Source organism: Eubalaena glacialis, chromosome 17, assembly GCF_028564815.1.
Source record: "Eubalaena glacialis isolate mEubGla1 chromosome 17, mEubGla1.1.hap2.+ XY, whole genome shotgun sequence".
NCBI classification, from domain to species: domain Eukaryota; kingdom Metazoa; phylum Chordata; class Mammalia; order Artiodactyla; family Balaenidae; genus Eubalaena; species Eubalaena glacialis.
The window spans coordinates 18,153,203-18,180,761 of NC_083732.1; the positions used below are offsets into that span (position 1 = coordinate 18,153,203).

At 38.3% G+C, this 27,559-nt stretch overlaps 2 protein-coding genes across 2 annotated transcripts in view; both read right to left on the minus strand.

Annotated features, from left to right (window-relative positions):
- C17H8orf89 (chromosome 17 C8orf89 homolog) overlaps positions 1–27,559 on the minus strand; it is a 47,746-nt gene that overhangs the window by 13,105 nt on the left and 7,082 nt on the right. Inside the window, exons 4-5 of the mRNA XM_061172075.1 lie at positions 17,941–17,979; positions 16,168–16,355 (exon numbers count right to left, since the gene is read on the minus strand). Coding sequence (XP_061028058.1) covers positions 16,216–16,355; positions 17,941–17,979 — 179 coding nt within the window. The 3' untranslated portion in view covers positions 16,168–16,215. The remainder of the gene's footprint in view (positions 1–16,167; positions 16,356–17,940; positions 17,980–27,559) is intronic.
- LOC133077162 (programmed cell death protein 6-like) lies at positions 1,073–1,720 on the minus strand. Its single transcript, XM_061171845.1, has one exon. The coding sequence runs from the start codon at positions 1,718–1,720 to the stop codon at positions 1,151–1,153; it is 570 nt and encodes a 189-aa protein (XP_061027828.1). The 3' UTR covers positions 1,073–1,150.

Sequence of the window (27,559 nt, forward strand, 5' to 3'; positions counted from 1 at the left end):
ATCAAAATCTGATTCATAAATTTGCTACCAAGTCTTTCCTATGGTAGATATTACCTTTTGTTTTGACTTTAACCTTGGCTCTTCATTCATTCTAAAGTGTCCACGAGGGCAGGGCAAGTGTTTGCTAAAGGACTGAATGGAGGCCAGGCCTTGTGGGGCATAGATACCGTCAGTAAAAATTCTACCCATTCAGACACATGGGGGACAAGTTTAACCATGCTGTGAATGTGGTACATCAGAGTGATTAAAAGTCCTGGGTTTGGAATCAGGAGGACTCATGTTTGAATCCCAGCTCTGCCACTCACTTGCTGTGTGAGCTGAGGCAAGTTACTTAACTTCTCTGAATTTCATCTGCAATATCATATTTACACTTACATCACAGGGCTGGTGAAAAATTTTAAAAGATGATGGATATAAAGCATTTAGCATCCTAATAAAATATGGGCTTAATAAATGATAGCTATTATTAAGTACTTATTGAAGGGAAAAGTTTGTGGAATTTTTTATTTATTACTTTAATATACATTTATTAACTAAACTACACATGATGACTATCATAATGTCAGACAGAATTATCAACAGACATTTCTGAAAACCTGTTTAATTCAGGGTACTCTGTGCCATAGGCTAAAGAAAAGAAGGGGTGAATAACTAGTTGAAGAAACAGGGTTCCCCCCCCCCCAAGGGCACATGTGCTTTATTGCTTACGCTGCATATTCAAATGAATACAATAAACCCCCTTAAAAAGTAAGGCACGTGAGCAGCCTTCTGTGCAAGTTCCGTATTATTTAAAATTCTTATTGGCTAATAAAGTATTTCCACTCTAGAACTGGAGCTATCTAGAAAAGCACATGATGAGTTTTTTGCAAGCAGAGTACCTGTAACATTATTATATCTTACCTCATGGCACAATTAAACAGCCTCAAATCAAATGTGTGTATCTAAGTAATGACGTAACTACTGTTACAATTGCAAAACATTAACCAGCTTATCCACATATGTACTGTTGGGTCCCCAAGTAGTAATTATACAAAATCTAAAGGAAGAACAGTATCTAACTCATCTGTGTACCATTTCGTTACAGGTAAGAGAGTTGGCATTTTCAGTCTTTTTTTCCGTAAGTCCCGTTGGTATTTGCAGAAGGCCAGTGTCATACGATGCTGAAGACCATGGAAAGATACTGTTCATATGACACCTGAATCCAGCCGTCCTGATCCGTATCGTAGCGTCTGAATATATCTGTCAACCTCTGCAAGACGATGCAGCCCTGGATGAAGTCGTCAAAGGCGATCTGCCCCCGTCCTTGTCTGTCGAACTTCCGAATGAGGATGTCGTGAAACTGGTCAGAGAGCCGGTATCCAAAACCTGAGAGGGCTGGCTTGAGCTCGTTCTTGCCGATCATGCCCGAGTTGTCCCTGTCGTAGGTGCGGAAGACGTTCTGCCAGTCCGTGATGTACTTCCAGACGCCAGTGAACTCGCTGAAGTTCACGCCGGCCTTGTTCTCTCTGTCAAACATGGATACGATTGACCGGACAGTCACTGGATCAAACGGAGTCCAGGTGCCACTGGATAGTGCTTGTTGAAGCTCGTTGTCGGATATCACACCGCTCCTGTCTTTGTCAACCCTCTGGAAGACATTCCACAGGAAGCTCTGGTCTGGCAGCGCGGCGCCCGGGTAAGGGCCAGCCCCGGGGCCCGGGCGGTACGGGTAGGCGGCCATGGGCCGAGGCGCTCCTGGGACACGGATGGCTCCGGGCGGCTCCACTTCCGCCTAGACCAGGGCGGGGCCCGGAGCCCACGCCTTTTTTTTTTTTAAATTTTACTTTCAAGTATTCTTTATCTGATGCTCTTCCTTTCTTTATGTAGATCCAAGTATCTGATCTATATTGTTTTCCTTCTCTCTCAAGAACTTCTTTTAATATTTCTCACAAGGCAAATCTACTGGCAACAATTTCCCTCATTTTTGGTTGTCTAAGAAGGTCTTTATTTCCCCTTCACTTTTGAAGAATAATTTCATGGGGTATAGAGTTCTAGGTTCGTGTTTTTTCCTCTTGACACTTTATTTTTTCTTCTTTTTGCGGGGGCGGGCACTGCACTGCGCGCTGGCTCTTAGTTCCCCACCCAGGGATCAAACCTGTGCCCCTTGCAGTGGAAGCGCAGAGTCTTAACCACCAGACCACCCGGGAAGTCCCGAAACAACTCTTAATATAACCTAGTAAACATCTTGAAAGGCTCTCCTTAAATGACCATGTAAAAATGACTTGAATTAGCATTTCAGTTATTTGTCTTTCTGCTAGATCTTATAAGTATTCGGAAAAAATTTTTTCCTGAGTATTTTACTTATAATCTCTGTTATACTACTAAGGGTCTATGAAAACTCATTTTATTGCAGAGTACAAAATTAAATTCTAACTAGTATCTGTGTGAATGGCACATTTCAAATGAGCACGGTCTGAGTGATGTGTGTTTTCTCTTCATGTGCGTTTGTATGTATGCAGCGTGATGTTTATACATAGCACACGTGGAGACATGACAGAGTCCTCGTAGGAGATCCACGCACCTTGGGGTCAATCACTTTTAATCAAATTAATGTCAACTTAGCGCAACAAAACCTTCTCCACTAGGTAAAGGTATGTGCTAAAGGCTGGTGGGCCCAGGGGCTACTCAGATTAGAGACACCCTTCATGCATTTTATAGTTGCACCATCTTAGCTCCCCGACCAGGGATTGACGGTGGAAGTGCAGAGTCCTAACTACTGGACCATCAGGGAATTCCCTGCTAATTAATGTTTTGGACGTATAGAGCTCTGGCCAAGAGGCTGATTCTCACGGAACGTTCTCTGGTTGACAGCTTGGGGCAAGACACGGGCTCAGAAAATGGAACTTTTTCAAAATTCTGGGTTATGGTTGACTATTGACTGCCCCAGGATGAATAATATGGAGCTGGGCCCGCTGCAGTTTATTTTGTCAATCCCCTGGCATGATCCCCTCCTGCGGGTAGAGTCAGTAATTAGGAATACAAGTCAGGGCAGAATTAGGTATTCATGAGGATTGGAGGAGGCAGCGGCTCAGAGGACCTTCAAACACAGTCTCATGACTGAAACACCAGGAGGGAGCCTGGCTGACTAACAGAGAACAGCCTTGACCTTTCAACCCTACAAATTCAAATGCAATTTGTCATCCAATGTAAAATGAATTTGGCCATGTGTAGTCCTGTGGAAGGGAGAGATCTTGTCCCAGAAAAACTCAAGAAACATGAAAGAGGGGCATTGAAAACTAAAATCCACAAAATGGTTGAGAACACACATCATTATGCTCATAATAAATTCCTTTTCCAAGATAATGGCCAGCCCTGTGATTCCTTGGGCAGTACAGACTCTGTTAACACAGAAGGGGCCCAAGTGGGGAATTGATGCTAATTTTCATCTCTCCTTGGAATTGGAATTATGTTTTTGTATTTATGTTTCATTATCTCCTCTTGTCATTTAAATTAAGCCATTCTGTTATGAGTATGTGCTCTACCTCTCGTTGTGATCGCCAAAGAGGAAAGGTTGAATTGCCAACAGTCTTTCTTTTATTCCAGAAACTTGTTCTTTCTTTGAGGACCTTTCTGAGTGGGTCAGGAGCCAGAATTGGACAGAACTCATCCTCTGGGAGAGGCTCAGAGAACCAAACTTGAAATTGACGCACCAAATCACTCAAATTCTGTGAGGAGATGTCCTGGGGGGTTCCAGAACCTCCACCGTTTTTTCAACCGCTCTAGCATTATCCCAAAGTGCATTCTCAAATTAAGTTTCCTTTTTTTTGCCGTAGTTTCTGATTTGCTTAAGTGTCGTCATTAGTTGAGTAGCAGATATAAAGACTGGAATGGGCTGGAAGCCCTATGACTTACGACACGCATTAAGTTTTCCATTTGGCATTTGGAGTTCATTATTAATGTCCATTTGAAAGCTTACAACTATGAAATAGAGCAACCTTGTAAATAGCTAGAAATAATTTTCCAGTGGATTCTTTGCACGCACATACTAATTCATGGAAGTTATTTGAATGATAAGAGCAAAGAAACAAAAACCTCTGTGGATTTACTCTTTGTCCTATCTATTTTATCTTGAAGTGTTTTTTTAAAATTTCTTTCCTCCCAAGATCAAGAAAATATTCAAGAGTCCCACCTCCATTTGCCAGAGAGCCTTCTTATAAATGATCACCAGTCTTGCCTCTATGTAATCGTAAAAAGAAGATCCCTCTACTTTCTACAGTTCTGCCTGAATGGGGAGCTCAGTGTCCAGAAATTGACCATGACCCAAAGGAATTATTACGCTCTTGAATATTTGGAAAGATAAACCTTTTTCTAAAAAGAGTGGTCACGAACATTATACTGCCGTGCTTTCTTTCCTACTTTTACTGATATGAAGTTGTGTTTAAACTATAACACGAAGAGATTTGCTGCATATCTTTGTCATAAACCCTTTTTATGGGGGGGGGTCCCCAACTTCCTCACCTCCCCATACACATCTCATACCTTGGTCACAAATTACTCACTATCCCGCAGTAATGACCCACACGGTCAGACCTCCAAGCCGTTGAATATACTGTTCCCTGGACATGACCTCCTCTTCTCTATGCGCAAAGCCTCCTCCCAAAGTTGAGACTCTCCTCGAAGTCTTACAAGCAAAATTAGCCCTTCTAACTTCTGTGCTCACACAGAACCTTGCGCACACTCCCATTTCTGCACTTGGACTTCAGGATTAGAACTGTTTGCTTGTGGGTCTGGCTTTCCCTCCACGAAGGGACAAAGGGACAAAGCATCTCTGTGTTCCTCACCCCTGTCGCAGTACCTATCCTGTTACCACCCACAACACAGCTAGTGCTGAATCGTGGAAGTGAATCTGCAATCATCAGGGGAACCCATCCTTCCGTCATGCTATGGGCCCGCAACGTGGCCACCCCTGGAGAAAACAGTGCTCTTCATTCGATAAAAATATTGGGATTTGTCTGCAACAGCTCACAAATCAAATCTTTTTTTTTTTTTTGTGGCTGCACCGCGTGGCTTGCGGGATCTTATTTCCCCAACCAGGGACAGAACACGGGCCCTCTGCAGTGAAAGTGCATGCCCAGTCCACCCCTGTCCCCAGGCTGTCTCCTCATCTGGTAGCACCACGCTGAGTCTGTCATTTGTGCTTACGGGGTAAATGTTCCTGTCTCCATGCGACTGCCTTTGGGGAAAGTGAGCCTCAATCACATTGGGACCTGAGTCTACCAGTGCAACTCTTCCCTCATGTGACAAAATCAGATGCTACGTATGTTCTGTTTGGTAAACAAATAGTGACGATGCGTTAAGATACAGCGTCAAGACACAATGACGTGCATTCCAGATCATTCTAGACTATAAGCTGCTTGAGTAGAGTGTAACCCCACAAAGGGTCCTGCATCCTGGAGTGGTTAAGAGCATGGGCTTTGGTGTAAGACAGACATGGGTTCAAATACTAGTTCTAGCATTAACCAGCTATGAGACCTCAAGAAAGTTATCTAATCTCTCTGGGCCTCACTGAAAAATGGGGATAATGATAATAACAATCACACCTGGCTCATTGGGCCACTGTGAGGAATAAATGAAACAATGTTGGTTAAATACCTAGCATCTGACATCGGCAGGGCAGACGACAGCAGTAGTTATTAATCTGCGCATCTTCTAAACGTCACCTGCTTTGGACCCATCCTCAGCTCACAGGCCTCCAAGGAGATGTCACACTTCTTCTTAGCAATCTAACAACTCTTAAGGTTTGCTGTTCTCAGACTTCTAGTAATACTTCCTTGGCAACTAGGGGAGTGGGGGTGAGGGAGGAGACAGCAAAAGTTGTTTTCAAGACAGAGGCAGAATATAGTAAGTCACTCAGTGACTGGCAATTTCAACTGCACTGGTCATACGTATCTTTCTTGTATCAGGGTTAAGCACTGGGCAATAGGGTTGTGAATAAAGGGAAAAAACAAACAAACAAACAAAAACATTGTAAGGAGGAGAAAGCCACTAGAGGGCTGCCAGAAGGGGTGTGTGGGAAGGAATCCTAGATCCTCTGCTGTCTTCTTGAACCAAAATAGTAACACGAGTTGGATATTGCTGTTCTTTACTTGGAAAGTGAAGGCGAAAAGAAGGGGCCAATGTAAAAGTTCATTTAAGAGAATGTGTATCAACACTTAAACTCTGATATGAGCATTTACTTATTATCTTTCAAACACGGAGCTAGGGACATACTCACTTTCCCCTGAGTTCACAATTGTGAACAGGTCATTTAAGAAATCAGAGCCACAAGCCTGGCGGGAGAGCTCAGGAATGCTCAGAAAAGTCTCCCCCAACGCACTTGTACCACCACCATCTTACCATCAGCAGTTATCAAAAGAGGACTCGAGTTGGGTTCCTCTCCCCTGCCTGTGCCCCAGAGGGCAAGCCACGTCTCAGTGGGGAGCACCAGAGTCTCCCTTCCCTGTGGATTCCTTAATCCGATTCCTTAAGATGATCCAGAGAAGGTGTGAACACACAGCGGTAGCCTGTGATTTTCTTTGTTGTCAGGAGCCTGCAAGCCTCCTTTCATCTTATTAAAATTATACCCTTTCTGCCAAGATTGAAAAGAAAATCAGGAATTGGTAATTGTATCCCACTCAACCCCTTCCAAATTGGGGAGAGCGTCTGATCAGCCCTTCTCGGGTTACTGTGCTGTTCACGTAGGGCGTCTGTTTCCACACCACCCCTGACACTCCAAGGTGGGAACCATCCCCAAGGATTAAAATAACATAATTAAACACCAAGTTGCAGACATGGGGTTCGGAGCTTTATATACATTATTTAACTCTCCCAATACCCCCAAGAAGTAGGTATTGTTATTATTCTGGATTTTTTTTTTTTTTACATCCCCCTTTTCCAGGTGACACTTGGGGAGGCAAAGATACCTGACCACAGTTAAACAGCTAGCAAGTTTCAGAGTGGGGATTTGACCCCAAGCAGCCTGACATCAGATGCCACGAGGTTAACCCGTATTCTCACGTGACTCTCAGAACTCCATCCAGCTGGGCAAAGGTACTCACCATGTTGCTGGGAGGTCTAAGGTCCAGCACATTCCCCAACTGCTCTGACAGCAGCACAGGTGGAACCCAGCAACCAGTCGGCCATGCGGGGCTTCAGTCTGGCCCCCAAGGCCCTCTCCCTGACCCTGGGCTGGATCTCAGGAGGGACTAGAAGTTATTTCAGGCCATAGCCACACCCTACGGCTTGGCTTGCCAAGAAGTAGAAAGGGGTAGATGAGTTCACCTGCAGGGTTGACAAATGTTCTCAGGCAACTGAAGCTTTAACTATTGCATCTTAAAGAGGCAGCTATCAGTTTCAGCCATAGCAGAGCCATCACTGAGATGGCGGGTGGCGATACAACTGCACTCTTGGCGGACGATCTTCCTTCCTCAGCCCTTTCTTGCACTGCCCTTTTCCCCCTTCCGCTGCCTTCCCCTCCGTCCCCTGTCCACCCAAGCACTGCAGGGTTGAAGGGCCGATCACTCCTTCAACAACTTCAGTGATCCGGATGCTCCAGGGTCCAAAGGATCCTGAGAAGTTCCACCCAAGAAAGGGATGCAGAGACGCAGGGGGACCAGATGCTTCTCCTTACACTGTGTTGTCAGTGGCGGCCAGTTTCCCCTTCCCGTGTGTGAGACTCTCAAGGACAGGGACAGCGCTCATTTTTCTTTGGATTTCCAGTCACTAACTTAGGGCCTGATACATGCGAAATCAATACATATTGAAGTAAACTGATTAATTAGTAATTTTCCTTGAAGATTTCCTCATAACTGTATTTCACTTATTGGTTTCATATACCCTCCATACAGAAGGGAAGTCTCAAAGAAAGTCAGTGCTGTGTATTTACCTAAGTTTACAACATTTATGCCATCCCATCACACAGCTATCCACGCTCACCCATCTGCATTAGCGTGTAAAATCCTCGAAGGCAAGAGCTGTATCCTGCTTCCCTTTAAATGTCCTCTGCTGTGCTTTGCACGTGGTCAGCTTGGCGGTTGTCCAGTTGATTTAAATAATCTCTAATAAGTGGAAACCCTATGCTTAGATGGAAATGCTCACCCAAGGCCATCTACAACTTATGCTAAAGTTGTATAGGAGTAGACTTCTAATTTTACCAAATTATAAAAAAGATTCCTTGAACAGGTTTCACAGGAATTCAGGGGATCGAAATACATCGTAACAGGAGTGTCCTGTCTTTCTCTCTTGGAAGGCTCCATTCCCAAAGCGGAGGCTACATCTTGCCACTGTGTGTTGAGTTCCCACCGCAGTGCATGACCAGGACTCTGCTTTCAGCCCTATTCAGTCTATGTACACATATCACAGTGCCTGCATTTCCCTGAGAGCCTGCAGCTCTTTCTCTAAGACCAATTTCCATCATTGTTGAAGTCAGGTTTTGATTAGATATCCTGCCAGGGGTGCCATGTGGATCATTCTTTTTTTGCTTTTGTACAAAGTGTCAGAATTTTCTGCCTATGGGTTAGGATGGCCAGAGTCAAGCCAAGAAGAGAGAAGTGAAGTAGGAGAGAAGAAAGGAAGTCAGTCCTAAACAAAAAACCAAGAGAATGCAAGATTGTCGATGACAGGGTATTAATGCCACTGAATTGAACACTTAAAATATGTATATGTATAACTGATACACTTTGCTGTACAGCAGAAACTAACGCAACATTGTAAATCAACTATACTCTAATAAAAAAAAGATATTAAAAAAGAAAAAAAAAACTTCCGAAAATACTGAATCATCAAAATGTTGGTGTTTCCTCTTTCTGCCATCCACTAGAAAGGGAATTTTAGTTGTAGAAATGCATACATTGAATCTGCATGGTTTTAATGAATGGGATTGAAAATTTAATGTATATTAAATGTCCAAACAAGACCTGTAGTGGGGGGATGGACAGTCCAGAATTGTTTCAAGTGTATGTGCCAAATCTTCTAACGTGTAAATCAATTTGTGAATGTATTTAATCTGCTAAAATACATTTGCATTAAATGAAATTGACCTGACATGCGCCAGAGATGTCTTGTCTTTTCCTCCGTCTTTTCTTCCATCTTTTTCTTGTTGCCAAAACACCGCTCCATAAGCATGGACTTTAAGTCTGTCATATCCCTCAGAGTTATCAATTTTAGGATAAGGTCCCTGGCGGCCTTATTTGACCAGATTCAGTTTTTTGGAAGATAGGATTTTGGTTTCTCTTCATGAGAACATTATCTCAGCTTATACTCAGGTTTGTGGAGTTGTAGAAAAATTACAGACTGATATCTCTTTAGTTTCAGATTAAAAATGTAACACAAGAAAAACACGCCATGAATCAAAAGCATTCTTCCCCTCACCTGTCCATTTTATGTAGGTATCAACTTGTATTCTGAGAAAGGTAAATTATGCCTGTAACTGTGAACTCATACATTTTCTATGTTTAGCTGAATAGTTTGATGGAATCACCAGGCACTGGTGGCAATTTCTATACTTCTTTAAACACAGGCATCAGTCAGGACACAGACCGTAAGCATTCTGAAAAAGCCATACATTAAGAGGGAAGAACTGCTCGAGGAATCACAAATATTTATTCTAAAGCAGGTCTTAGTTCACCTTTCTTCTGACTCGGGGTGTCTGCTGACATCAGTCATTTATTCAACACCCCAAACCCATTCCAATAGGAGCCAGTTCATAATTCTAATTGGCAGTCCACCCTTATTTTCAAAGGAGAAAAATTCAGATGGAAAAAACAAATAAATGTCAAGCACTTGAAATTATATGGTTGATTATATGAGTCTACAATGGACCTAAAGGAGATTTAGAAAGTGTTTCTGATGGCAAGGTACAGTGGAGCTGCCTGTCAGTAACCGTGTGGCACCAAGGGAACCCTCTGCTATCCTCATCCATGAAATCATCCATATGTAACATCCCTGTGTAACCTCATCTTCCAAGGTGCTAATGAAATTGTGTGAGTGTAAGGGCTTTGTAATCCATAAATCACTATATAGATGCCAGTGATTATTTAAATTTTAAACTATTCCTTAGGGTTCTATAATATTTCTATTTATTTTCTGAGGTGGGAAAGCTAGACTGTCACTCTGAAGCTTCATGCCATACATGGCGTGAGGAAGGAGGAATTAACGACCGTCGACAATGTCCCCACAGCCCTCATCTAGCACCCAGCACAAATGGCCCATCCATTAAATGTTGTCGATGGGTGAGTCTGAGTAGGGCAGGCAGGGACCTGCCCACAAGCACTTTTTGAATTGGAAGGACATTCAAGATGACATTTTCAAAGAGGGTTGTACTGTGACGGAGAAAGCAGGGACCTGGGATTCAGGTAAACCCAGGTTCAAATCTGGGCTCTGGGACCTGTGAGCTGTGGAAACTTGGGTAAGTTATTAAATCACAATTTCTTTGTCTATAAAATGGGAAAATAATACCTTCACCTTGCTGGGCACAGTGGAGAATAGCTGACCTAGAAGAAACACTAAAATCATCAAAAGCCAACACAGCTAGGGGAGAAAAAATAATTCCACAGATTAATCAGAAAGAAAATAGAAAAATATTGACAAATCTTATTTTCCAACTCGCCAGATACTGAAAACAGATAAAGATGATCTCAGGCATGTCTGGTGTTCCTGAAGTAGAGAATTCAAAAATATGGGACAGAAGGAGTAAGTATTCAAAGATACAATGAAAGAAAAAATTTCCCAAAAATGTAGAAAAAATGGAATATGCAGCTTTGAAAGAACATACTATGTTCCAGGAAATTTTGATCTAGGACAACACACAGTGAGTCATACTCTGATTCAGTTTCAAGAATCAAGAAAATCTTTAGACATCCAGGCAGAAATGGCAAATAATCTACAAGGGATTAAAAAATGGTGAAGAATCAGATTTCTCCACAGCAACAACTAATGCCGGGAGACAATGTAATAGTGTCCATAAAGCTCTGAATAGAAGGAAAAAGGTTATTTCAATTTCTTGATATTTTTCATAATCTCTCAACATTTCAATGGTAATCCTCAGACCTAGTTGCACATTAGGATCCCTGGGGAGATTTTAAAACTTACCCATGTTCAGTGGCCACCCCAAACCAGCTAGATCAGATTCTCTGGGAGTAGAGCCTGGACTATGGTGTGTCTCAAAAATGCACCAGGTAACTCTAAGTGCAGGTGATTCTCAGGCAGGCTACTCAAAGTGTGATCCGGGGATCAGAGTATCAGCATCACCTGGGAGCTTGTTAGATGTGCAAATTCTCAAACCCACCCCAGACCTATAAGAATCTGTATTTTAACAAGCTCTCCAGATCTGGATGCACGCTTAACTTTGAAAAACCTTACAGAAGAATCTCTCTCTTTCTCTCTCAACATTTTGTTCACTTTATTAATGTTATAAAGATTTGCTGGTTCTGCAAAGGGGTTAATTATCTTTGGGTGCGGTGACTTATTGTCCCATAGAAGACCCTTTATAAGTGTGAGTGACTAAGTGAAACAGAGACCAACCCTAGTGGAGAATGCAGTTCAAGTCCCAAGGTCTCTGTGTAGTACTTATGCTTAAGTTTCCCTTGCAACAAAGGCAGTATCTGGAAACTTTTTAAACTCATCTTTAGAAGACTAGGTAGGTTTTTCTAAGTTGACAAATGTTTTCAACCAGAACCAGAAGTTTCTTGAAGAGGAATATTTTAGGAAAAAAAAAAATCTCTTTTAGGAAAGAAGATCTAGACCTATATTATAAAATATTTTAAAATTAATAACATTTGGATTTTAGCAATGACTTCAGTTTCACTTATTTCTTTTACAAGAGTAAAATTAACTTTATTTAAACATAGGATGCACAGAATGATCCGTTTTAATACAGGTATTTCTGTATCTATCTGCATATATGCAGAGAAAGATTTTTACCTTATGTTATTTATGAGTGGGTGAGATTTGAAGTGCTTTGTAAACTTTTTATTTGTACTTTTCTACATTGCTGACATTCCTAAAAATGTATACTATTTTCCCAAAAATACTAAAGTTATTTTTCTAGTAAAAAAAAAACCCCTTATTTCATTAATTTGCCCAGATGATCAGGATCTGTGTACCAATTCACATCAACCAAATTCACAGAGACTGTGAATCAGAATCACAAGATATTAATTAACATATCCATTCCTTAATCTAAGATATGGCATCTGCTTCATGGTGACTATATGTACTCAGGAGTCTAAATAACATATTATAATGTTGCTTGATGAACAATGTCTTCTCAGGAAATGTCTTCAGAACTATCATTGACTAATGATTTGTCCTTCACTGAAGTAATCATTCTTTGTAAAGAACTGTTTTCTCATCCTAAAATCAGGACTCTATTCTCCCATCCTAAATATTTATCGTAAGGTCTAGTTTCCCCAAATTGTGACTGATATTGCTTACACTGGAGGAATTTCCAAATCACAAATGCAAAAGGGTCACTCTGGCAACACTGTCTTCATCCCAAGCATAAAATTAACATCCACGGTAGCTACAATATCAGAAGTTGGCATCTTATCCTTATGTCTAAATCTTGGGTCTGCTCAACTTGGGATGATTTGAGCCTTCTGAGCACCAAATACATGTTGGTTTTTCTAAAAAGTTCATGAGGAACAAAAAGAGTAAATGCAGTGTAAGGAAGTAGAGCCTGTGTTGTTGTTGTTTTTTTTTAAGATTTAATGAAAAACATGTTAAGTTCAATCCCAAGATGATTAATTATCGTTAGCATATCTCACTTATTAAAAAGAAATAAACATTCCACTCCTTTCTTGAATTGGCTTCAGTTGAACTCTTTCATAGGGGAGATGGGGGAGGGGTCTTTCTACTCTACTGGTATAAATGCTCCAAGATATGTTAGTGTCGTAAGTCAGGAACTCAGCTCAATACTAGGAGATATTTTTTTCTGTGCAAGTATTTACTATATTGCTCTAAATTTTAAGTAATTAAACCATGCTGTATCAACTAAGTTTAAGTTTTAAAATAACTATTATTCTACTGATTTTATGTATATGGGCTTTAAATCCTAGTAGGTTAGAATTCTAGTTCTATTTCTAGCTGGAGACCAAGTGTAAAACAATCCTCAATCTACTTATTTTATAAAATAGGAATAATATCACCTACCTACTTTTTAGGGTTTTCATAAGGTTTACAAAAATATTAAATGTTTAGAGTACATGTAGGAGCTCAATAAATGAAATCCATCTGATAATCAAAGGTGTTTAGAAGTGCCTATCCACAAAATATTCTGACATAAATTGTACCGTGTTCTTAGAATGTATATATATGCATAACTGAATCACTTTGCTGTACAGCAGAAATTAACACAACATTGTAAATCAACTACACTTCAATAAATTTTTTAAAAAGTTCATCAAATTTTTGTTTGAGAGGACCTTTTCTCCCACTTCTCATTTCTTAAATCATTGGCCACACTTGGAGGAGGTGGTCAGAACATAGAAAAGGTACAGGTAATATTTAAATCATTCTCAATCAAAATCCAGATGTAGGCAGAAACACATCCACTTAAATTCATGTGGTTATTTCCCTAGGAACTAATGCATCATGTAATGCATATAAACACACATTAATAGTGTATTTTATACATTAATATAGAGCATGCAAGGACATAGAATATGTTCATTCTCCTACATCTGTGATAGTTTATTTTTCTTCTTCTCCTTCTTCTTCTTCTCTCCCTTCTCCTTCTCCTTCTTCATTTGTCTTCTACCTATTTCCTCTCATCCCTTATAAATTTGGGTTCTTTTCTCTCTCTACTCTTTTATTGGGGAAAACACAGCCTTGGTTATGCAAATGTTTCTCAAAGTTTTAACTCTAGTCAGTATCTTTTTCTGGAACTACACATCTGCTTTCAACTACCTGCTTGGCATCTCTCTGTGGATGTCCTGATGGCACATTAAACTGAATATACCCAAAGTTGCACTCATCCTCACTTTCCCCCAAACTAGCATCTCCTGAGAATCTTATGTCTAAGACCAGAAATAAGCTGGTTTTGATTCTTCCTCTCCTGATAGCCTATATCTAATCAAAGGATCTTAAGTCCTTTGCCTTGATGTCCTAATTATCTTAATCTGTCCTTCCCATTCCTGTTTCTACCTTTCTACTGAGAGATTCTTACCTCAATTTTTATAAAAACCTCCTGACTGGTTTCCCTATCTCCAGTCTCCTCCCACTACAATCTAGCCTACAAATTAAACCTGGATGAATCTTCCTAAATCACAAAAGCAATAATTTACTTTCATTGTCAAAATCTTCCATTGTGAAACAGAGGAAATACAGACTCATGCTTGGCATCTGAAGGTCCTCTACCAGATGTGATCAAGTTATGCTTTGAGCCCTATCGCCCTCTAGTCCTTTGATCCTGAGGATGCATAAATAAATGACCCCACAGGGACTTCCCTGGTGGCACAGTGGTTAAGATCTGCCTCCCAATGCAGGGGACACGGGTCCAAGCCCTGATCCGGGAAGATTTCACATGCCGTGGAGCAACTAAGCCCATGCACCACAACTACTGAGCCCGTGTGCCGCAACTACTGAAGCCCGCGCGCCTAGAGCCCGGGCTCCGCAACAAGAGAAGCCACCACAATGAAAGGCCCGTGCACCGCAATGAAGAGTAGCCCCCGCTCGCCACAACTAGAGAAAGCCCACGTGCAGTGAAGACGCAACACAGCCCAAAATAAATAAATAAATAAATAAGCAAATTTAAATAAATAAATAAATAGCACCACAAAGCCAGATCTGGCTTGCCCATGTAATTTTCTTTGGCTTGCACAATGGCTTTATAAATTTTTAATTATAAGTTGCTTATTTTGAATTAGTTGCTAATATTTACACATTGGAAGATTTCACAAAAATCCAGATTCTGGCTTCTCATGAAAAGTTAGAATATCTGGCAACTTTGGGTCCACATTCCCATATGACAACAGGGCTGAAGCTAGGCAGTGAGTGCCTGTTTATGAATGGAGAAACATGCCCCAGGTCACCACAGCCTTCATCTGATTGGTATCATTCAATGTGCTACTGGCTTGGTGTCTGAAGGCACGTGAATTGATGAAGTTTGCCCTATACCACCTAGTGCTCCAGCCAAGTACATCGTTCCCAAATGCATAGTATGTCCTTGCTATGTTATTCCATCTTTCTAGAAATGCCCTCTCCCTCCATTTTTCACGTCTTTAAGGCCCATTTCTAACACTGCATCTTCCGTGAAGCTTTCTCTGACCTCCCTGTTGGACATTACTGCCTCATCTTCGTTCCTCTGTTAACACTCTGTTGTTCTCTTATGGCCCATTTCTCATTCTCTGATGGATCAGCCATTGGTATCCTTGATTTCCCCCTGTTTTTCAGGGACTTGCATTGACAAATACTTCTCCCCCACTCCTCAGGCTTTCTTGAGGAGGGGTTTTTCCTCTTGACCTAGACCTTCCTCCTCCTCCCCTAGAGACTGAACGAGTCTCTCTTCCCACCCACTTTCCCCTCAGGGATCTGCCTGTTTACGCAGTAGAGATGCCTTGTTCTGCTTGGTAGTAAAGGCCCGATTCAGCAGGTGAGCCTGAGGTGAGCAATACCTGAGTGTGTACATTTGCCCAATTCTGAAGTTCAGTGTTAGGAAGCCCACTGTTGCCACACATCTAAGCCAGGATTTCCCTTCCAGGTTTTATCAGCAAACAAAACTAATATTTTCATTTTCATCTGCTTGAATACTTATGTCACAACTGCTTTCAAGCTCAAGCAGGGAAAAGAAGGGGTTCTCACTGGGAGCCTTCTAACCCTAACAATGAGGACTCATTCTTGAATCTTCTGCAGCTCCTAGCAAACGTCATTGTACAGATAGATACTCAAAAAACATTTATCAAATTGAATCAAAAGATATAACCAATGTGCATAAAATTCATAGAATATAATTTTTCTTATGCTTATGTCCCCATATATAAACTGTATAAATAATAACTTAAATGTCTGTAAGATTAACAAAATACAACATATGCCATATATAACAGAAAATATTTGTTTCCTATTTACATTTCCATTGTATGTAAATCATTGCACATCATATCATATATCAAAAAAGAAAAGAAAAAAGGAAAAGAAAGGAAAAAGACAAACCTTAAAAGTCAGTGAAGAAAGCATCACACCAAAGGATAATCAGCAGTCTCAAAGCTCTTGTTTCTTGCTCTTTTTTAATTTTCTGGTTGTTTCTTGACGAATGGTATCATACTCCAAAATGGCCATTTTAGAAAGTCTCTGTAAGTACTGAGATGGTGCTCCAGCGAGAGGATCGCTGAAGCCAGAAACTGTAAAGAAAAAAACCAAAAACTGTTATTACAATTAAATCAAGCACACATGAATGATATTCTCTAAAAGAGTATACACCAAATATCTGTTCCTCAAATCACCATTAAACGCCACTAGTTCTTCATATAACACATTCTTTGAAGTAGAAATGAAAGCTACTTAACTTTCTAAAGTGACTGGGATGGAAAGTCATCTCAAAAAATATTTAACTAAAAAATGTTTAATGTTTATATTTAATGATATAAAACTGAATCTGAGTCTGTCATGTGCTTCTTAAAACATGGGATGGCTGTGGATTTTATTCCAAAATAAAAGGCATGATCTCCATAAATAACTCATTTCATACCTTACATGCTTATCAAGTTACTGTCTCCAAACAAAACGATTTCTCATAAACGTTGAGGTAAAAGAGTAAAATTATAAAGTAAAATAAGTCACTCACTAACTGAAACAGCATTAATCAAGCTTCTATTTTGAAGGATAGTAATAACAATAATAACAGATAACAATTATTGAATGATCTCTCTATTTCAAGTATTCTTCATCTATATCATCCACACAACAATACTATGAAGTAGGTAACTAGTACTATCTTGGATTACAGATTTAAAAAAGAGTTTAGACATTGTTAGAGGCAGGATTTAAACCCAGATGCATCAATTCGGAGTTCCCATGTAATCATAAATATTGCCCTAAATATGTAATATGTATAAATACTTCCATTTAGAAGCATACAAGGCTTTGAAAATAATACACTGATCCATATTGCTTTAAAATACTATTGTTTAACTTCAGTTTCAAGTGCCAAAAATAAAAATTGACCTCAATTCTCCAATGTGGTTGGTATTTTTGTTTGTTTTATTTGGGTGTGTAATGAGAGTGGGAATTTCAGACAGAGAGTAGAAGGGAAGAATCGATCAGGATTCCAGTACTTAGCAGTAAGATGGACTTGACACTTAGACTCTCTGGCTACAAAATAACTAGATTCTAAGCATTAAGCAAACCTCAAAAAACTTTAAAGAATTGGTATCATACAGACCAATACAATTAAGTTGGAAGTTGTTAATAAGTCTTAAAATTCTCAAATATTTAGAAATGTATACACACATTCTAAATTATTCATCCATCAAAAAAAGAAATTGTAATAAACATTAAAAATACTTGTAACTAAATGATAAAGAAAATATTACAAAACTTGTGTGATGCAACAAAAGTTGTACATAGAGGGGTTTATACCCTAAAATTCCTGTGTTAGAAAAGAAGACTGAAAATTAGTAAGCTAGGTATAAGATATACATTAGGAAAAGAATAACCCAAAGAACATGGAAGACAATACAGGAAAGAGGAGAAATCAATGAAGTAGAAAACAAACTTACAATTAGAAAGATTTTTTAAAAGACAAGAGTTCTTCACTGAAAAGACTAATAATAAAGGAAAACTTCCAGTTAGATTAATTAAAAAAAAAGAGAGAAGGCCCAAATAAATAATATGAGGAGAAGTATAGGTAGAGCAAAGACTAAACTTTATGCCAATAAATTTGAAAACTTAGACAAAATGCAAAACATTCTAGAAGATATAACTTACCAAAATTGATGGAAGGAGAATTAGAATGCCTTAAGAGTCCTAAAATTAAAATAACTGAATTAATATTAAAAGATTCCTCCAAAGAAAACAAGTGATCCAAATGATTTTACAAATGAACTCTATCAGACTTTCAAGGGAGAGATCGTTCCAATTTTAGGTCATATCCTTCAGAGAATAGAAAAAGCAGAATACTCCCCAGTTCATTCCATGAGGCCATTACAGTCTTGACACTGAATCCAGACAAGGAGAGGACAGAAAGGAAAATTAGTGGTAATCTCACTTATCAACATAGATTTTAAAACCCAATAAAATATTAGCATATTAAATATGGCAGTACACAAAAAAGATAATACATCATGCCTTCAATGGGGGTACCCAAGGAATGTAAGAGTACCTTAACATTACAAAACCTACAAATGTTATTTTTCACATTAGAAAATTAAACAGGGGACTTTCCTGGTGGTCCAGTGGCTAAGACTCCGTGCTGCCAATGCAAGGGGACCAGATTTGATCCCTGGTCAGGGAACTAGAGCCCACATGCTGCAGCTAAGAGTTCGCATGCCGCAACTAAAAAGATCCCGCATGCTGCAACTAAGACCCCGCACAGCCAAATAAATAAATATTTTTAAAAATATGAGAAATCTATTTTAAAAAATTAAACAGAAAATCACAAGATTATCTCAATCAATTCAGAAAAATGTTTGATAAAATTAAACTTTCATTTATATTTAAAAAAACCCAAAACTCTCAGCAAATTACAGTTAAAGGGAACTTCTTTACCTTGATAAAGGATATCTACCCAAAACATACATCAAGCATCATTCTTTATGAGAAGACATTAAAAGCATTTCCTTTAAAATCAGAAACAAGTCAAAGATGCCGACTTTTCATTTCTCTCCACTATTGTATTGGTGGTTCTAGCCAGCTTAGAAAAATCAGAAAAATAAAGGCATAGGATTTGGAAAGAAATAATAAAACTGACATTATTCACATATGATTATGATAATCTACGTAGAGAACTCAAAAATTTATATATATCATATATAATATGTATGTATACACAGTATAAAATGTATAATATATATCAAGACATAATAGGCGACTTCAGCAATGTGGATCAAATTGCAAAAATTAACTATATTTCCAAATATCTGTAATAGAATGTTAGAAATTTTAATTATAAAAGAATTATGGCAGACTACTAATGATCTTTTCAAAACTTTTTACTCCTTCTTCCAAAACAGAATTTTACTGAGCACAAGGTCATCCAGGTAGAGATTACATTTCTCAGCTTGCTTCAGAGCTAAGTAGAGCTTTGTTAATAAGTATGAACCAATAAGATATGAGCAAATGTGCAACTTTCTGGTCATCTTTAAATTATAATCCTCTTACCCTAGATTTCTGGGCTTTTTTGGTTTTGCTGGGATGTTTTTGATAACTGCTTCAATCTCCTCACTAGTTATCGGTCTGTTCAGTTTTTTATTTGTTCATGATTTAGTCTTGGTAGGTAGTATATTTCTATACATTTATCCATTTTTTTCTAGGTTACCCAATTTGTTGACATATAATTGTTCATAGTAGCCTCTTATAATCCTTTTTATTTCTGTGATCAGTTATAATGTCTCCTCTTTCATTCCCAATTTTAGCTATTTGAGTCTTCTCTGTTTTTTTCTTAGTCTAACCAAGGATTTGTCAACTTTGCTGATCTTTTCTAAAAACTAAATCTTCATTCTGTTGATTTGTTTTCTGTTCTCTATTTCATTTATCTCTTCTCTAATCTTATTTCCTTCCTTCTTCTAAGTTTGGGCTTAGTTTATTCTTCTTTTTCTATTTCCTTGAGGTATAAGTTTATGTTGTTCATTCAAGATCTTTTTCCTTTTTTTATGTGTTTACCATAAATTTCTCTCTTAGCACTGCTTTTGCTGCAATCTATAGGTATGTTGCATTTCTGTTTCCATTTGTCCCCAGATATTTTCTAAATTCCCTTGTGATTTCTTCTTTGACCCATTAATTGTTTAAGAGTGTACTGTTTACTGTAGGATTTTTTAAAAAGATAATCTTTATCAAATTAGGAAAGTTCCCTTCTCATAGTTTGCTAAAAGTATTTTTAATCATGAATATTGAATTTCATTAAAATATCTTTTGCAATTATTAAAGTGAACATATGAGATTTCTCCTTTATTCTATTAATAAGATGAATGACACCGATTGCTTTTCTAACGTTAAATCAATCTCGCATGCCTTAGGTGAATCTGATATGATTGTGTTGCATTATCCTTCTTATATATCGCTGAATTTGAATTGCTAATGTCTTGTTTAGAATTTTTACTTCTATTTTACAGGAAAAATTGGTCTATAATTTTACTTTCTTATAACGTCAAAGCTAGGTTTTAGAATCAAGGTTAGAGACCTCATAAAATGGGTCTTTAAGTGTTCCCTCTTTTCCTATTTTCTGGAATAATTTACGTAACATAGCTTTTTTTTTTTTTAAACGTTGGAAGAATTCACCAGTGTCAATTCTGTGTCAATTCTAAGTTGTGTTTTCTCTTTTTTTATATAATATTAGTAATTTCTCTCTCTCTCTGTCTCTCTCTTTCTCTCTGTCTCTCTCTCATCAGCCTTGCTACACATTTATCAATTTTATTCACATTTTCAAAGAACTAACTTTTGGCTCTGTTGATTTTCTCTACAGAATATTTGTTTTCTACTTCATTGATTTCTGCTCTTTATTATTTCTTCCTTTTATTTTCTTTGAATTTAATATGCTGTTCTTTTGTTAACTTCTTGAGATGAATTTTAAAATCATTGATGTTAAGCCTTTCATCTTTTCTGATACAGGTACTTCATGCTGTAAGTTTCCCTAAAAGCTAAGTTTTTACTGCATCCCACAAATTTTGACGTATCATACTTTCATCATCCAGTTCAAAATGATATGTAATTTCCACTGTATTTCTTCTTTGACTCGTGAGTTATTTAAAAGTACATTTCTTAATATCCAAACCTCTGTGGCATTTTATAATTATCTTTAATTACTGATTTCTACTTTAATTCCACTGCAGAAAATATGTGCTGTATGATTTCACTTATTTGATATTTGTTTAAAAATATCTCATGATTATGCATTTGCCTATTTCCCTTTTCATTCCATTACACTTATCTTTACGTATTTTAAGTTTATGTTAATATACCATAAAAATTTAGGATGGTTAAATCTTTCTGTTGTATTAACCCTTTGTCACTATGAAATAATCAATCTATTGATCATAACACTTCCTGCTTTGAAGTCTATTTTGTTTGATGTTAGTGTAGCTACAAAAAGCTTTCTTTTGATTACTGTTTGGATGGTTTATATTTTTCCATCCTCATACTTTTGATCTTTCTTGCCCTTATTTTTAAGGTGTGCTTCTTGTAAGCAGTAAATAGTTATTTTTATTAGTCTGATGGGCTTTGTTTTTTAGTTGCAATATTTAGTCCACTTATATCTAATGTATTTATTATGTTTAATTTTAAATCTTTACTATTGCAAGTTGTTTTCTATTTGCCCTGTTTTATGTTCCTTTTTTCTCCTTTAAAAAAAAAAAAATTAATTAATTAATTTAATTTTGGCTGCATTGGGTCTCTGTTGCTGCGCACAGGCTTCCTCTACTTGCAGCAAGCAGGCACTACTCTGTGTTGCGGTGCACGGGTTTCTCATTACAGTGGCTTCTCTTGTTGCGGAGCACGGGCTCTAGGCTTGAGGGCTTCAGTAGTTGTGGCACGCAGGCTCAGTAGTTGTGGCTTGCGGGCTCTAGAGTGCAGGCTCAGTAGTTGTGGTGCATGGGCTTAGTTGCTCCACATGTGGGATCTTCCCGGACCAGGGATCGAACCCGTGTTCCCTGCATTGGCAGGCGGATTCTTAATCACTGCACCACCAGGGAAGTCCCCCTTTCTTGCTTTCTTTTGAAATGATTAAGTATTTTTTTTATTATACTATTTCCCCTATAAGTTTGTTACTTGTATTCTTTTCTTTTGGTGATTACCATACAGATTATCATGTTTCTTTGACATATTACAATCTACTTTAAATTAGTTATTTTACTGTTTTTCAGATAATGCAAGGATGTTACAGCATTTTAACTATATGTATGCCCCATCCTACCTCTGTGGTATTATTGTAGTTTATTTCTACATATATTTTAAACTTCATAAGACAATACTACTGCTACTGCTTCTCTTTCCTTTACAAGTTGTGCTTTCATCTTGTATTATTATTTCTTTAATATTTCTTTTAGTGCACCTCTACTGACAATTAATTCTCTCAAGTTCCATTTGAATAAGGTCTTTATTTCACCTTTACTTTTAAGGATATTTTCATTGAGCATAAAAATCGAGTTTGCCAGTTACTTTCCTTTGACACTAGAAAATGCCATTCCACTGTCTTCTTGCTTCCATTGTGTAAATTGGAAAGTCTGTTGTATGTCTTACCACTGCTCCCTTGAAGGGACCATATCTTTTTTCTGTTTTTTTAATATTTAGCCTTTTTACTATGATGTGCCTAGCTGTGGTTTTCTTTGTCTCTCTCCTGCTGAAGTTTCATAGAACTTTTTGTATTCATTGCTCAGTATTTTTTAATCTGTTTGGGAAATTCTCAGCCAGTACGTAAGTACTGCTTGTCCCACTCTTCTCTTGCTCCTCTTATTCTGAAATTAGAATTACACATGTGTGAAGTAGTTTTATCTTGTCACATATTGTCTTTGCACATTCTGTCTGTATTACCTGTCTTTTTTCTCTCTTCACTTTAATTGGGTATTTTTCTAATGACTTATCTTTCATTTTACTAATCCTATCATCTATTGTTTTCCATTTTTTCCCAACTTTATTGAGGCATATATGACAAATAAAAATTGTGTATGTTTAAGGTATACCACCGATGACTTGATATACATATACATTGTAAAATGATTACCACAGTTAAGTTAATTAACACATCAATGATCTCACATAGTTACCTTTTGCGGGGAGGGGAGAAAAGAACACTTAAAATCTACTCTCTCAGCAAACTTCAGTATATCATATAGTACTATTATTACTATTATCTTGGCTGTGCCGCACAGCATGTGGGATGCAGGATCTTAGTTCCCCAACCAGGGATCGAACCCACGCCCCCTGCAGTGGAAGCACAGAGTCTTAACCACTGGATCACCAGGGAAGTCCCAAGCATATAGTTTTATTAACTTTAGTCACCATGCTGTACATTATGTCTCCAGAACACCTTCCCATTTGCCTCAGCCCCCACTTTCTAGTAACCACTATTCTACTCTGCTTCTGTTTGACTTTTTTTTTAGATTCTACGTATAAGCGATAGCATGCAGTAATTGTCTCTCTGTCTAACTTATTTCACTTAGCATAATGCCCTCTGGGTTCATCCATGTTGTCACAAACGGCAGGATTTTCTTTTTTATGGCTAAATAATATTCCATTGGGTATATATATCTATCACATTTTCTTTATCCATTTATCTGTCAATGGACACTTAGATTGCTTCCATATCTTGGCTGTTGTGAATAATGCTGCAGTGAACATGGGAGTTCAGATATCTCTTTGAGATTTGGATATCATTTCTTTTTTTTTTAAATTAATTTATTTGTTTATTTTTGGCTGTGTTGGCTCTTTGTTGCTGCATGCAGGCTTTCTCTAGTTGCAGCGAGCGGGGGCTACTCTTCGTTGCGGTGCACGGGCTTCTCATTGCGGCGACTTCTCTTGTTGTGGAGCATGGGCTCTAGGTGCACGGGCTTCAGTAGTTGTGGCTCGCAGGCTCTAGAGCATAGGCTCAGTAATTGTGGTGCACGGGCTTAACTGCTCCGTGGCACATGGGATCTTCCCAGACCAGGGATCGAACCCGTGTCCCCTGCATTGACAGGCAGGTTCTTAACCACTGCGCCACAAGGGAAGCCCCTGGATTTCATTTCTTTTGGATATATATCCAATACTGGGATTGCTGGATTATATGGTAGTTTTATTTTTAATTTTTTGAGGAACCTTCATACTGTTTTCCATAGTGGCTGCACCAACTTACATTTCCACCAAAAAGGGTTCCCTTTCCTTCACACCCTCACCAACACTTGTTATCTCTTGTCTTTTGGATAACAGCCATCCAACCAGGTGTGAGGTGATATCTCATTGTGGTTTTAATTTGCATTTCCCTGATGACAAGTGATGTTATGCATCTTTTCCTGTATCTGCTGACCATTTGTATGTCTTCTTTGGAAAAATGTCTACTTAGGTCCTTTGCCCATTTTTAAATTGGGTTATTTGGTTTTTTGCTATTGAGTTGTAGGAGTTCCTTATATATTTTGGATATTAACCCCTTATAAAATATATGGTTTGCAAATATTTTCTCCCATTCCATATGCTGCCTTTTCATTTTGTTAATTGTCTCCTTTTGCTGTGCAAAAGTCTGTAGGTTTGATATATCCTACTTGTTTATTTTGCTTTTGTTGCCTATGCCCTATCATCTGTTAAATCTAATCTATTATTGTATTTTTCAGCTCAATAATTTCTATTTATTTTTTATAGATTCTAATTCTCTGATATAATTTTTCATCATTTTCTCTATTATCTTGAATATATTAAATATAGTTTTTTAAATCCCTGTCAAATAATTCCTATTTGGATCTTTTGGAGGTCTGCTGCTGTTGTCTGTTTCTTCTCTTGGTTTTTGTCATTCTTTTATGCCTGATAAGTTGTATTTTTTAAAATTTATTTATTTATTTATTTATTTATGGCTGCATTGGGTCTTCATTGCTGCATGTGGGCTTTCTCTAGTTGTGGCGAGTGGTGGCTACTCTTCGTTGCGGTGTGTAGGCTTCTCATTTCAGTGGCTTCTCTTGTTGTGGAGCACAGGCTCTAGGTGCGCAGGTTTCAGTAATTGTGGCATGCAGGCTCAACAGTTGTGGTACACGGGCTTAGTCGCTCTGCGGCATGTGGGATCTTCCCAGACCAGGGTTTGAACCCGTGTCCCCTGCATTGGCAGATGGATTCTTAACCACTGCGCCACCAGGGAAGTCCAAGGTGTATTTTTTTTAATGTCTGGTAAGTTTTGATTGAATGCTTGAGACTGTGTACACAAACCTGTAAGGCTCTGGTTTATCTTATAGTTTCCAAAGAGAATTTAATTTTCTTCTGGTAGGCATATCACTTTAATCCAGTCAAAACTGGGTTTTAACACAATAAATAGAAAATGTAAAAGGATGAGCTAAAGATGAAATAAATAGCATGTCAAATGTCAAAAAAAAAATTGGGTTTTAGGCTTTTTTAAAAGCTAGTCTATTGTATGCCGTTATTATAGTGTGTAGCTCTTCAACAGTTTCAACTGAAAGCTTGTGTTTGCCAAGGGCTTTCCATCTTGGCAAGCCTTAAACTCCCTTCAACTCCCACCTCTGTCTCCCCAGCAAATGCTAAGTTACTGAAATCTCTGCTCAGTCCTTTAGCCTCCAAGAAGCTATTTTCTGCTTCATGTCCTAAAATATTACCCAGCATACATGTCACTTAGAAACAGGCAAACACCTGTTGGGGAATTTGCTCACAGATATTTGGGCTCAGTTCTCTGCAGTTATTCCTCCAGAATCTCAGCCTTTTGAGTTGGAAATGATTGCTCTTGACACCTGAAAACATTGTTTTTAAAATACTTTTATATTTTTTAAAAAAATGTTTTTACTGTATATTAATATATATGTAATATATTACTTTTATACTTATTTTATATATCATAAAATATATTTAAATTATTTTTTATGATTAGCTCTTATGCGAATTCTTGTTAGTAAAGTTGGTCTGGTATAAGTTATTCCATCATAATCAGAGATGGAAGTTCTCTGGGCCATTTTTTTGAAAGGTGTGACCACATGATCCCTTCAAAATTTAAATCAGATCACATTAAAATCATTCTTTTGTTAAAATCATGTAATGGCTCCTCATTTCAATCAAAGTTAAATATAAAGTCCCTTTCAGCACCCCACATGGTCAGATACTCCATTACCTCTCTTACCTCATCTTCCACCCTCTGAGATTAGCCATACTTGACTCCTGATGTTTTTTCCAACAGGTCAGGTACCACCCTGCCTTGGGACCTTTGCTGGCCCCAAGAAAATAACTTTTTCCCAGAGTTTAACTCCCTCACCTCTTTCAAATCTTTGCCCAAATATTACTGTCACCCACCCTATTTAAAACTGTAAGTCATCCTTCTCTCCCCAGATCTCCTGATCTACCTTACCCTGTTCTATTTTTTGTTGCTGTTTCTACTGCACTTCCACCTTTTAAAATACTATGTATTGGGCCTTCCCTGGTGGCACAGTGTTTAAGGATCTGCCTGCCAATGCAGGGGACATGGGTTCGATCCCTGGTCTGGGAAGATCCCACATGCCGTGGAGCAACTAAGCCCACGTGCCACAATTACTGAGCCTGCGCTCTAGAGCCCGCGACCCACAACTACTGAGCCCGCATGCTGCAACTACTGAAGCTCATGCACCTAGAGTCCGTGCTCTGCAACAAGAGAAGCCACTGCAATAAGAAGCCCGCGCACTGCAACGAAGAGTAGCCCCCCGCTCACTGCAAGTGGAGAAAGCCTATGCACAGCAATGAAGACCCAACACAACCAGAAATAATAAAAATAAAATGAAATAAAAATTTTAAAAATAAGTTTTAAAAAAAATAGTATGTATTTTAATATACTGTGTGATGGATTTGTTTATTATATTTAATGCTTGTTGGCTGTATTCTCTCACTAGAATGTAAGCTCCACAAGGGCAGGTATCTTTGTTTTGTTGAGAGACGTACTCTAAGCCTAAGAACTAGAACAATGAATGGCACAGAGTAGATGCTAAATTCATGTTTGGTGAATGAATGAATGAATGAACTGCCTTCTTATATGACTCTGAAGGAAAAGCAACAAGTATTGATATTTACTGAAGACTCCATATGTTGTAGGATTGGTACAGGCACTACAGAGATACAAAGGTGAATAAGACATAGTACCCAGCCCAAAAGAACCATAAAGTTGGCCTACTGGAAAATAGGCAGGCAAATATTCATTTGGGCCAAGATGCAAAACAAATGTCTTTTGTTCTAATTAACATTTATATTTTTATTTCATGTTACCTGTTGATTACAGAAGTTGTTTATAGCTTATGGAAATTCAGATAAAGGAAATATCCAAGAAGTTCATGAACATTTAACTTTATGAACTTCCACAGACTAAACTTACAAAGCTGCTAACAAATCAATCTGACTGCCACTGACAATCTCAATATAAGTCTTACTTAGTAATTTTCATTTTTGTTGTTTGTTTGGAGGTGCTCTATTAACTCCATTACTCCGTAAGTGTAAAATCATGGAAGTGATGAATGTACTATAAGAAGACAACTATGATTATGACAAAAATTAAAAATAAGTAAGGTTTAAAACATGTTATGCTGGTAAGGAAATAACTGTTGTGCACAGGTAAAGGATGAAACGCTTGATAGTCTGAAGGACAAGTAACAGATAACACATAATGTTAAAGATGTAATCCTTAAAACAGTGGTTCTCAATTGAGGGTGATTTTGCCACCCCAAGGACATTGGGCAACATCTGGAGACATTTT